The sequence below is a fragment of the Anopheles moucheti genome, chromosome 3 (assembly GCF_943734755.1).
Source record: "Anopheles moucheti chromosome 3, idAnoMoucSN_F20_07, whole genome shotgun sequence".
Lineage (NCBI taxonomy): Eukaryota > Metazoa > Arthropoda > Insecta > Diptera > Culicidae > Anopheles > Anopheles moucheti.
Genome location: NC_069141.1, coordinates 14,666,439 through 14,680,091, shown reverse-complemented (window position 1 = coordinate 14,680,091; position 13,653 = coordinate 14,666,439). Strand labels below are relative to the sequence as shown.

General features: G+C 41.7%; 1 protein-coding gene across 1 annotated transcript in view; it reads left to right on the top strand.

The window, feature by feature from the left end:
* The first annotated feature begins 3,296 nt into the window (after positions 1 to 3,296).
* LOC128305688 (trafficking kinesin-binding protein milt) overlaps positions 3,297 to 13,653 on the top strand; it is a 46,291-nt gene continuing 35,934 nt past the window's right edge. The window contains exon 1 of the mRNA XM_053043263.1: positions 3,297 to 4,616. Coding sequence (XP_052899223.1) covers positions 3,593 to 4,616 — 1,024 coding nt within the window. The 5' untranslated portion in view covers positions 3,297 to 3,592. The remainder of the gene's footprint in view (positions 4,617 to 13,653) is intronic.

Sequence of the window (13,653 nt, the reverse complement as noted above, 5' to 3'; positions counted from 1 at the left end):
CGTATCATGACGCAGTAGAAAATTGTGGTCACGATCAAACGCTTTCTAAACTAGTAATGACATAGGGCTGTCATTCGCCAAACTTTTCAAGGCGCTAGGAGAATGAGACAGGCGTTTTTTTTTTGCTTATACTTTATAAGCATTCAAGGTACCTTCCATAATATTCTACCAATTTCATTATGCAATAACCTGCAGTAGTAATTCTGAAGGAGGAGAATAGTTTTTATTTTCAGACAATCGAGTGATTTTAACGAAATGGAGATGATTTGGCAAAATCGCGATAATTTATCATTATTTTACATTTGACCGTTGATCGGGAATGGGGGGAAGAAATTGTGTTGACAAGTTTCATAAGTGTTAGTAAAACGATATAGATTTTTTACGTGTCTTTTGCCGGTAGGGCACGTGGAAACCTGTTCGGAAATACTCTTCCGCCGTTTCGCACCCACAAACGAAGGACGGAATAAATTGTATTGAAAAGGACACGCCAGGATCAATGACATTTTCCTAGGCGTGGAGTTTGTTTAGCTAACCCAAATCCCCTAGCCTTAATAGCAGCCCATCACGTAGGAGGAAAAAAGTTCCGTTGGCGAACACTATAATGTCAACAAACGCACGGAACACAAACTGTGTCACCTTTGGTATCAGACGGAGGCCAGAGATTCCCGTCCCGTCCGAGTATCGATTTTCTTAGCTACTCGCAAGATTTGCGAACCTAACCGTTACCACGCAGCGCGTTACGTGTACCGTACAGGTGAATACTTACTCCGCTTGGTGTATAATTATTTTTGCGCCTTTAACTAGTTGGGCGAAACTCGCCACTTGCCGGCGACATTTGTAACGTGGTTGGTCAACAACAGAATTGGTGCAAAACTACGCAAAAGCAGCATGCAAATTAGAGCGAAGGCGAAAAGAAAAGCTCTCGCTTAAACCAGCTCAATGCAAGCAGTGGTTTTGCTATTTCCCTGCAAAACCGGCAGCATTAGTCACAGTTTAATCGCGTTCATTGTTGACGATTAATTGCGCTACCCTAAACGCGCTGGACGGGCCGTGACCGTTTGTTTCTGAGAGTCAATTGAGCCACATTTTGCCGATTGCGTAGCAAATGTGAGAAATACAACTTCATTAAGACTGCTGATCGCACATGATTCCAAACCCTTCGATGTGCGTACAGTTTCAGTTCCTTTTATAACTATATTTAATTACATTAAGGTCAGTAAAAATTATTGTGCTGGGTGATACAACCCGCTTTGGACACAACATTGAAATGCATCATTCAATTTGAGGTTCAAAAGTTAATTTTAATCGATCTACTTTTATAACCTACTTGTGGGAAACAGTTAGTTTGGCGATAGTTTGAAACATTGGCGTTGAGTATCCAACGACCAATTGCCTTTGGAAGGTTTTTTTTTTTTGTTGAGTCTGTGAATTTATAAACAAAAGAAACTTGTGACTTTGGTTTGTTTGAAACGGTGGCGGAAACTTTTCATTTCATGCTCCCAACATCGACATCACTAATGACATCGATTAAAACACGACGATATCTCCATTAACGGGTTGTGTTTTGTCTTTCCTTCAAAAACTGTACCGAAAGCCCCAGTTTGGCATCTGGCATATATGGATGCGTTTTCCTAACAGCCGTTGACCATTGTGCCACCCAATGTTTTCACCCCACCGCCGAAATGAAGCCGATGTCTACGATAGGTCGTATCATGTGAAGATCGGTGGACAGGTTATCGGTTCTGCTCCGATAATGCGGTTATGTTGCGTTCAATGGGATATGGATGTGGGCTTATCAATATGTAAACACTGTTTTTATATGGAAGTAACCAATTGGGGGATGATAATCTAGTGGCATCCTACACGCTTTTTATGACAGAAATAAACAAGACATAAGGCTGAAAGTATGGTTCATATAGTTGAAGATATGCCAACGAAGTTGCAGAGAACTTCACGATTTTCTTTATTGTCAGTTATTGCTTGAAAGTTTCGACTGAAAAAAGAGCATAATGTTCTATGGTGCTATGTTATGTTCTTATAGAATATACGGCCATGTTGGATTTGTTTTTATTTACTTCAATATACTCATTTTCTTAACGTTAGCAGCACTACTCGATTAGTCGTCTAGTTACCATCCAACTAATTACTTTAGTTTTTGGAGTTAAACAGTTATACCGTAGTTTAGGTGTCTTTTAACTATTTATTTTGAAGTAAAAATTTCAATAACTCCTAAATTAAAAGACATCTGTTAGAAATAGTTTTATGAAGTAACTATCCATAAAATACTTAATACAGTTGGGAGTTTAAGTATTATTGAAACAAATTTTTAAAATATCGCTGGTTATTGATTTTTTTTTCTCAACGAAATAAAACAACCCTCTGCTCCAATGTAGCAAAAGCACAACAAAAAAAAACATCATATGAAGCAGACAACAGAGACTATAATTTCCTTCATGTCGAAGTAATCAACTGGAAGAAATGCATTCTGCTACCAGTTCACCTTGTCGACATTTCCACTTTCCACCATTCGGTTTGACCAAACCGAGAAGAGTAGTGTAGTTTTCTTTGTAAAAACAAGTGCAATTCAGACACGTACGCATCGAAATTCGCATCTTTGTGCAATAGTTGTATGTGTCTCTTTATTTGTGACATTTGCTCACCATCCTCCCTGTACTCTGGTGCTTGGCTATTTATGGTCCACGGTGGCAAATAATCCAGCTGCATTATTCATTTCGATTGAAACTACTTCGATCGCAAGATGTCAGGTTGTGTCCGGGTTGTGACACGTGACATTTAACCGGAGGTTAAATTTCATACATTTTCCGATTAGTGAACTTCTTTTTTTGTTGTTATACTGCTTTAAAAACATGGAAAAGAAACCCGCCAAAAGCGCTTTGGTTTCCGATTTCAACATCGAGCTGTTTTCCAGCTCTTCAAATATGGTATTTCGTGTTTATTATTATGCCAACAAGGGGTTTTGTCTTTTCCACCTTTGGATATGTTATTCCATTTGCTGAAGAAATTGTGCAGAGGACGTGTTCGGGTGCGCTGCATGAACGGTGCGTTCGATCATTATCCTCCTGGCTTGTTTTAAGGTACTGCTCGATTCCCGAAAGATTGTTGTTCTTCCTTTGTGGCTGATGCTGTTGCTGCTGCTACTGCTGCTGTTTCCTGTCCGTATGCCATCTGTGAATTGCTCATAAGTGCCTAACAATTGCGTGTTTTTATTGGCCCTCCCCACCAAAAGGAATACCGTACCCGCAAACGTCACGTCGGAAACAGTCGGAAAACCTGTTTTGATCGACAATAGGTCTTTGCAGAAAATGCGATACTTCTGGATGTTGGATGAAAAGTGGATGGAAGAATGAAAACACTAGCGTGTGGAGGAAAGTGACCTATAAGCTATAATTAATTTGCGCAACAGCAACAACAAGTGATCAAAAGCGTGAGTCCTTGCTGTGGTGGTCGTCCGTGTTAGGGTCCGGTTAGTTGGTCACAAGCATCCACCTAAGACGGTTGCGCTAGCTTCTTGCGCCGGAAGAATGTGATCGATACGCGTGCGGAAGTTTTGTGTGTGTGCTCTATAGCAATAATGTCTACAGTGCCCCCGGTAGTTGATACTACCGATTCTGGTGTTATTCGTGGCAATGTGGCAGCCGCCGTCTTTGCCGTGCGAAATGCAACGGTGGATGAGGAAGAGGTCTACCGAAAGCTGTTCAGTAGTGATCCTCCGTGGCATGAAGGTGGAGATGATGCTGGTGGACAGAACAGCAAAGGCTTTCTGAACAGCACGCTAATTCGTGAACATCCGGGAGATATTCGGTCATCTTCGCGAGCGCGTGAAACTGACAGCTTATCATCTTCATTGATCGGTACCGGTGCTAGTGATGACGACTATAAGGGTGGTCTGTTGGCAGTGGTGGATGATGCGGAGCCCGCGTCCATCTCCAGTCGGCCGAGTGACTCGAGCCGCGGTTTCCAGAACACATTCACCGTGCTCGAACGGCACCTGCAGAGCAAGCATTTCCAGTTCCGCCAGCTGCGGCGATTCCTACAGTACAACGAGTCGAGCCAGACGCCAGTATTTTGTAACGTGCCGCCATCCTTAAACGATAGTTCAAACTACTTAAGAAGTATTAGCGAGGAAAGTGGTAGCTCGTCTACCGTCACCAGTATCTCCTCGGAGGCGGAAGGAACATCGCCGAATCAGATCAGGAGATCCTCCGACAGTGGAGCTAAAACGCTCTTTCATAACAGCAGCGACGAGGAAAATGATCGGCCCAGTTTTCTGGAGCTGGAGCTGGAAGCCTCCGATCGGTTGCGAAGATTACGGGAGCGATTAGGTGGCAGTGTACCGGATCTTCAACGATCGTGTGAATCGATAGACTCACCGCTCGTTAAAGCCCTGTACGGTGTCAGCTTGGAATCGTTGGCAAAGCAAAACACCGATCGCGTACATCCCGACCCGTCAGTTTTTATCGAAGAAGAGGACAAACGGAGCCTGTCGGGAGAGTACCCCGACTATCCGTACTATGTCGCACGAGGATCCAACGGACTGGCCTATCTAAAAGTGGTACACAACACCTCCTCCGGTTCGGGGACAGCAGGCGAGAAAGGTAGGTCAATCAAACGACGATTCACTACGAATGGTGCGCTTACGGATGAGCGCCCGAGCACGATGCAATGTCCCGGCGGAATGGTGCCGGTGTCGCAGGCTTAAACGGTGTTAATTATGGTCGGAAGACCCTGAGAGACACGTAATGATAATGATACTTGATCTTGCTAAACCACTGTCGCATCGTCTTTTTTATGCAATTGTGACAAATGTGCGGTGCGGGCAGTAAGGGGAGTTGCAAATTGCAGTGTCAAGCGCAGTGCAAACAATTTTCTTTCTGCAGCTACTGTTCTTGCTTGTTGTAACCCAGATCCGTTGTTGAATGGATAGATGGGACCACTTTTCCCTGGTGGGGTCTAGGTTACCATTATTCAGAACATGTTTCATTGGCCCCGTTCCAAACAGTGATGCGTGATTTGTGTTGCTGTTTTGAATTCTTATAAATGTCTGAGAGCAGTCTTCATCCTATAGTTCCAATTTTAGGTTATTATTCAAATTACATAAGTTGCTACCGTTTACATGTCTAATTTCTTGTTTTTTTCTCTATCTTCCAGGTGAGTAAACCAATCAATGAAAACAACATTTTCAATATCTACAAACAGTAAGTTAAGTTAGATGAAGTTTGTACGTTAGAAGGTATATAAATTATGTAACATTATTAAGAATCTTTTTCACTCTCTTAAGTAACATCGCTTTAAAGTTCCAATCATCTTGATCATCTGCTATTTTATTCCATCTCACGACTGTAAACTGCATTTAAACCCGTTTAACAACCTAATAGCTGTACTTTGATGTTTTGTACAGTGTTAAAATCGAAAGTTTCGTTTGATATCGGTAGCTTCGAATAGAAACGCCCCTTTTAGCTACTACTCTGCGACAACATGACGATCACGTAGCTGGACAAGCCTTTATAGAAAAAGGTATTATTATTTAGTGACTTCTCAGGCTTACAGTACGACAAGCACCCCATTGATCTACAAGCCATCATTTCTGTACTGTGACAGGAAAAGACAGATAACTGCATGTTCGCTATCAATATTTTCATCAAGCGAGTGTTGGCGAAAGTTGTCTTGCTGCACCTTCTGCCGGTTGGTGGAAATGGGCAGAAAACTAAATAATTGGTAGTAGTAGCAGCTACCCGGCAATTTCTAACAGTTGAATTGGACCGTCTCATCATATCAGTATAACATCATGCATCTTTTGCCATCAGTTGATGGCTATACCTATCACGAAATCTCGAAAATGTTACAAACTATTTCTAATATCATTTCATCGATCCCTCAGTAATGTTAGTATCTACTGAAAATGTGCTTTACATCTTTGGCTTATCAATGGCGGTGTACCACGAAATCTGGTTGATTGACGTCCATCAAAATGCGACATCCAGTAATCATTTCACTTTCGTCTGCAAAGTGAAAGGTGTTGTGGGAAGACCTTTACATTTGTTAATGGTGTCCAGTAGCCGCTCCTTGAAGCTATTATCGATGCGAAAGAACCGACATGTTCACTGCCCTGGGGACACTAAAAACAACAGCTAGCGCCTGTTGTACTTGCGGGTCTCTGGCACGGATGGGATTAAAACCGGTCCCGTTTGCGTAATATCTTCCTTCTTCGAACTGTCAAAACATGACGAATGTCGTGCGCTTGCCAAGAAGCTATAGCGACATGTGTGTGTTTTTTTTTATCACCCAGGCTGCACGTTATGCCAAATGTGGCAAATGTGGGAATGCTTCCGTGTGCTGCATCACACATGCCCCTTCTGCATGTAACCTCAGACGAAAGTTACCATCATGGCAAAGATTTGTTCGTTCCCGCACGTACGCATTCGTGCAGCACGCGGGTCTACTTTGTCTGCAAACACAGGCACCTGCCGGGGGGTCTTATCGTTCGTGCAGTTAAGTTAAAAATGCTGCAAGATTTGGCAAACCATTGACCAGTCGTATGTATTTATTACCTATGCATAAGTGCGGAGTCCTTTCACTCGCGGCGATCTTTCAACCCAAGGTGATTACTAATGAGGAGGATGCTGTTCCAATGGCTTTGGCTAATAAATTGATATCTAACATCTTGCTTGCGGATGCTTAGTAAGTGATTTTTATCAAAGAGACGTCTTTTCAACGCGAGTCAACGAGACAATTGCTGCAATGTAAGATGTTGCGATGATATATTATCGATTACGTCCTTCGAGAAGTTCGTGGTAATTTGTCAAATGATCACCGCCGCTAGCTGGTTAGTGCACTTTCTTATTCCTCGATCGCGTAGCGATGAAAACTCACAGTGTATGATGCTGTTTTGTGCAGATATTAGGAAGCGACAGTCACAATCAACCAGAAAATGTGAAGAGGATTCGATAACGTTATCTAAGACATCGTGACTTCCACCTTCGCATCTAATCATTTCCGAGCCTGAGTCTCTATCTCTGGGGAATTTCATTTGAATAATTGCTAGAAGGTGTTCGGTGATATCGATGTTCGGCGCTATTTTTGTGTTGTAAAAGTTTTCATTGATTATTGGATACAAACAAACCATAAAATAAGCGTCATAGTACATTATCTATCTTGTTCATCTTTACGCAGGCCTTGAATTATTCGTATATTAAATTTTCAATTCTCTCATCATTAAGTTTGGTCTTTCGAACCACACGGCGGAAGGAAATAGGTAACAAGAAAGTGGCAGTGGTAATAGAAATATGCCGCGTTCAGTTCCAAACCCTTTTCACTTTCAATGTCAGTCAAAGTTTTTTTATTTGTTTTGCTTGTTCCCTCTCGTGAGCAGATTCCAACGCCATGTGTGCCGTCGCTCGTGTGAGTATGAAATAATAAATACATTTCCCCAAATGTGAACTCACTTGAGCTGAGACGAACGACACCGCCAATTTTGAAGGAGCGATACAAAGAAAATTGTGGATTTTTCCTCTATCACATATGCCGGTAGTTACACAGCCAGTTGGACCACTCGTATGAATCCATTAGGCTGCCGATTCAGTTTTTGCAATTTTTCATCTTTTTCCTGTCTTGTTTCAAATGTGCATATTTCCTGTCCGGAGTGGTCTCGCTTAAACAATACAATCGCGAAGGCAAGCGAAACCAACCGCCATGTGATGTATACCGTGTGCGATTTTATGGATCGCAAAATTGCATCGCTTTTTTATGGCTTTCACGTGATCTTTTCGCCCCTTCCCCCCTGCACTAATGCAAAATTGTTCGTATCTCTTAAATGTGTGGCCCGGAACACACAACGATGCAAAATGGTAACCGATAATGCGTTTTATTGTTTATTGGATTTTCATTTGCTTTTATAATTAATCGATGTAGAGCAGTTGTGCCCATTGGGGAGGTAGAGTTTTCAGGCGAATTAAACACTTGAGACATTTTTCGTTTAATGGAAGGAAACAATTTATCCTAAGTATTAGGATAATAGAAACAAAATACTTTTATCCACTTTTGGTTTTTCTTTTTACCCTTGCTGTATTTTCCACCCTGATAAGACTAAAAACGGGGATTGTTCACTTGTGTGTGCTCGTAACGAAACAGCTGATATCGTGCTAAGGAAGCATTAAAAATAGAATCGTTGTCATCGATCGCGTCCATTTTTGGAGTTTGATGAAACCTTTGTCCCAAGGTAATCCTAGCCTTGGTGATATTTTTTGTGCAGCTTGATGTAAAGCAAATGATTGTCCTCAGTACGTCGCAGCACTGTATTTGACAAACCTCCTCCGTGTTTGCGAAATAAATGTATGAAAGGTTTATTTGCGTTCTGCTCTCAAGATTGAATTAGTTTATCAACGCTCATGTCAATATTCAAATGTATTTTTGTTTGCTTCATGTTACATGTTAGGTTTTGTTTGAGGGTTTCGAATCTTCCAGGGAATCGCGTGACCAAACCAGCGTGCTGCGGCATAATATGGTTAGTGGCGTCGACAATTTAATTTAGTTATCGCTTTTTTGTGTGCGCAAATCATTTATATGGCCAGTGTGTAGTTTTTTATTGTTGTGATTATTTTCCTTTTTTATATAGATTACAAAAGCAAGAGTCCACGATGATGAATTTACTTTAAATTATTGCTTAAATTCACTAATATCCCTGCAAGGGTACGAACAACCGCGTAAATTTTTGCTTCGTGCTCGGCAGATTGCATAAGTCATCGGGCGTGCCGGTTTTGTTGTGTTCGAAATTATGTCGAACGTGGTTTGCTTACGCTACTGTCCGCTAGGCGGCGCTGTTAGTAAAACTAAACGCCTTGAATAACAGTGTAGCGATCTGATGCCAATAGTCATAAAACACAATGTTGAATTGTTCATTTTATTCTTTTGTTTCTAAGTGTCCTATTGGTTATTTTCATTTTGTTATCTACGCCTCCATTCAGTCTGAATTTCTACCACACATTTTAGTTCGAAAATGTGCGGCCGTGTTCGAAAATGCTTCGGGTTCCAGCTGTCAGTCTTTCGGGGTATCCGTTTACAACCGGGTTGAATTCTTCGTAAACATTCATAACACTCGATGGTGCACAAAGATCTGCGTTCCGTGGTTTTATGAAATTTCTGATGTGATTTCGTTTCCCAGTTCGCGTGTTTTTACCACTAATGTTTCGTGATAATCCTCATTCCATGGTACGGTAGTGTTTTAAAATGTTTTGCACCTCTTATGCGTAATATTTCCAATTGAAAGTGTGACGCCTCCAGTCGAAAAGTGACGCATTCACAAAGTGGTGAAGTGTGTAAAATTCCGTGTTACTGCAATATGCTTAGCTCGTTTCAATGTTATCCCCTCTTTTCGTGAAGATCGTTCCTTGTTCAGAATAGGGGTCGAGAAATGTGCGTGCGCGATTGGTGGTGTATGCAGCGTCGTGTTTGTATGCGGAGTATGGAGCCATTGATGATATTAATCATCGCTATCAATTGAGCGAATGAACAGTGCGAATGGTCTGGAAGCAGTAACACAAAAAATAAAATCAATGTCGAATTACGTATACGGTGAACCAACCGATAAAGTCAACACTCGATCAAGCTTAGATGTTCCAGCTGTGTGCTAAGTTTGGTTGCGTGTATCAACAGCAAGGATACGCTGCCATTTCCTGATCGAACGAAACGAACCCGAGCGAAAAAGGATTCTGTCTCAACGCCGTTTTATTGGCAACGCAACAGCTTCCAAGAAGCAACACGGAGCGTGTCCTTCGGTAGTTGGTTTTTGGACGTAATTCTCATCTACAGCGTCGACGGAATTGTTCGTGTTGCTCAAACATAAGTGTGCGTTATACCATTCCACCGTACGATTTCGCAAGAAGGTAGCGTTTCGTTTTTCGTTATTTTTACTCGACATGTTTCATCATTTTCCATTCCACCTTATGTTCCTCTTTGATTACCTATTATCATTTGGTTTTGCTTTTAGTTTGGCCCATCAGCAGTACATTGATAACATACCGAATGGCGTTGTACAACCCCTTACAATGTTTATGGAAATGGGGAGTTCGTTATGAGGGGAGCGAACGATTCTGCGAGTGACCTGTTTCATTTCCGGCCGGCCGGAAGTTGAAGGTCGCCCGGAGTGTGGAATCGATTCTGTCCGAGTTGCTGCAGTAACCGGTGTTGCCGGAAAGAACGGGGAGAGAAGCAAACGGCATATAGGAAGTCTATCGATTTCCCGTTTTCTCGCGCTCACTAGAAGCATACGGGACTGTATTTAATGAAATTTTAATGCAAATGATGTTGGTATGAAACGGTACGCATAGGTCATGCTTAAAAGAAGGTACACGAACTATTTCGTCTGTCTTTCAACAAGGGGAAAAATTATTGAGGTAATAGTTACTACCCGTGCAAAAAACAACACCTTTTTTAGCACTGTTCAGTTAGTTTGCTGTAGTAGTGGCCGAATGGTGTTTGGCGGTTTTGGAATGAACCAAAGCAAGAAAAAACTGCCCGTGAATTTCACGCTGATTGCGTACTGGCGTGGCGAATGGACTGCTTATGTTTGCTTGTTACGGAGTACCGTGGCCACCAACTCACCCAGCCGTGATCTTATTGGTGGAGTGGAGGGAAATATAGTTATTACTACTACATCGATAAATAAAACTTTGCTAGTGGGCTGCTACATTATTTTAACTAGCCGAAACTAGAGGAACCCGCCATTAGTCCAAATTGTTATGTAACGTTCGAGAACGGGGAAGTTTCCAACCGAACCAGAACCAGATCGCCCAAATCTAATAGCTTGGAATTTTGTTGACGTATTAGCTCATTTGCGCTTATTTATATAATTAGCAGAAACATGTTTGATATCAACAGTTTGATTTACTCAAACTTTCGAACTGAAATCACCTGGGCACCACTTGGTTTAGTGGTTTCCTCGCGGTGCCTTTAATGTTAATGCGGTGTTTGATTGTAACTCGCATCAATTCCGTATAAGGCTGTAAACTCTTTCCAACCCAGATTAATTTTACGTCCGCAAAAATGCCGTGGATCATGATTTCTTTATTTAACAGCATCGGCGCCAAATTTCTCTTTAATAGGATTGGATTGATCGAAAGTACTAGGCTGCCACTACTACGACTGCTCCACATTACGCCTTGGAAGGAGCTCTTTTTTGGGAGGCCACGACGTGAGAGATGTATGAACGTCAACTTTCATGGTTCCGTGCACAAATTTCGTGAACCAAAAAATCAATTCCTTCACCACATCTAGCTACCAACCACCAACACATTGCAAACGCACTGCTGACTGTATCACTACTACCATACTACGCGAATAAAAACGCACGTAAAAACTTCACACGGATGAGTAAACTTCACGAACGCCTTCACGAAACGTTGTGTCTGTTGCTCATAGTGCACCGAGTGCAACAATTATGTCATCGACACCTCGGTTCGGATGCTTTTAAAGCATTGTTTAGCATGTTTGGTGGCGCACGAAGATCAGTATGTGCGATTCTTCGGATGCAGTTCAAAGAATAATAAATGGATATAAATGCATAAATAACATTCAACTTCTAGTGTACCGATATGCTAACGTTTCAAGGTCTCTGTCGCTTGACAGTCATGTGATTTCGATCGTCACGTCATTTGTTGCTACATAGCCCTCATGTGACGTGAGCACATGATGAGTAAAACGGCTTTTGAACACACTTTTGAAGACACTTGTATAGGTAGCGCAGCAGTTATATTTTATCTCAACTCCACCACCACTTTGCATGCTTGTTGTTAATCTCATCTCGTTTGTCTACACTAAAAACTAATTTCCGCCTGTTATTTATTCCGAATCGTGCTCAGACACGAAAGTGTTTGTCTGATAAATTCAAACAAATTGAACCTAACTTCAACCCAGGTTTCTGCCATGCGAATAGTGCTTGCTTGGGGGGTACTCGAGAGTACGATAAACAGACGGAATTACATCTGGCAATGCAATCTCGGTACCGGATAAACGTTTGGTTACGGTTTAAAAAACACTTGTTTGGTAAAGAAATGGTTCGTCGTTTCGCGCTTAGACGTGACGCGCAACTCTCCTAATACGAAATGCGATCCGTATCGGTTGGTGTCGTGTTTTATTGGAACCATTTTACGGTGCGATAAATTTACCACCAGCTGTCATAGCATGCAGTATTTTTGTATGCACTCAGATGAAAGTGCACTTGAAATGACGGTAGTTTTTCGTTGCTCCCGACTGCCACACACGGCTATTATTTTGCTGTTGTTTGTCTCAATGGCAGCAAACATAAATACAATAATTGTGCTGTCCATATCGCTTACCGTCATGCTGTGTGCTTTTTTTAAAGGAAAAAACTGTAAGATTGCACCTGTTGATGTCCTGTTATGGAGGCAGTACACTGCGAGATTCAAAACAATTATATTACATTAAAAAAATACATTTGGAATTAAGTGAATTGATAAATTCTAAGTACACGAAGCCAATAAATTTACTGGAGGTTAAGGGAATACATTCACTGTTGTGAACACATGGGCGTACTTAAGGTTTCCATTTGTCATGCTTGTTCTTTCTTCTTTCTGTCACAGAAAAGACTCAAGACGTGAGTGGTTCCTTTCGATGATAAATCAAAAACCATGCGTAGGAACACTCTATAAGAGACAAGAAAAAGCGTCCCGTCGCATCGGAAGAAAATCCCTACGGGGAGACATAATCGAAAATCGAAATGGGACTTGTTTTTTGCCTTCCATTCCACCATTCGGGACAGCATTTGCAACGACATAACGGGTCTGCATAATAATAGCAAACAAACCACGTCGACGAGATGACGCCGCTCATTGTGTAATGAATGTAATCGCCAGGATATCGTTTGCCGATCGCTTTTTGCAATTCGTGCGATCGTGAAAACGCAATAAAAGGAACAACTGCTAAGGATTTATTTTCAGTTCCACATGTTTTTTTTTGCCTCTCTTTGCTGAACTTTACCTCATGTCACGTCCAAACGAAATGATATTATTGGCTACATGTCATCGAAAGTGAAGCTTTGAGGGGCAACAAAAAAAGGAAATGAAACTATGAGCTGTACTGTCCTAGTGAAAGTGGTACACTGTTTTCATTAATGTCTGTTCGAGTCTGGAGACCACTTTGAAAGAAAGAAGAGAACGTTTGCCGGCTGATGCTGATGCATATACGAACATGCTTTTCGGGACGGCATGCTATGCCGTTGGCTTATGTTGCGATTGTGGTGTGTCCGAAACCGAATGGGAACCTGATCTTTCGATCGATTCATTTCACTTTCGATGATTTTAATTTCACCCAACCGTTTGCCCTTTTTTGCAAAAACGCGTACCGTACCACACACAAAAGCCCGCGGCGTTGATATGCTTGATTTTGATGTCTGTTGATTAATGCATTTGGAATCGAATTGCAATCGGAGCGTGGTGATTTAAATTAAGTCATTGGGTTGGGAAACGACGTGTAACATGAAAATTGTTTTTGTTTACCGTTTTTAGAGGATTGTCAATGTTTCATACGCTCAGTGAACGAGCTGAAGCGATATTTATGTAAAACATATTATGCAATTATGAGCGTCGTTAATTGGTAAAATAAGGATTTTAATTTACTTTG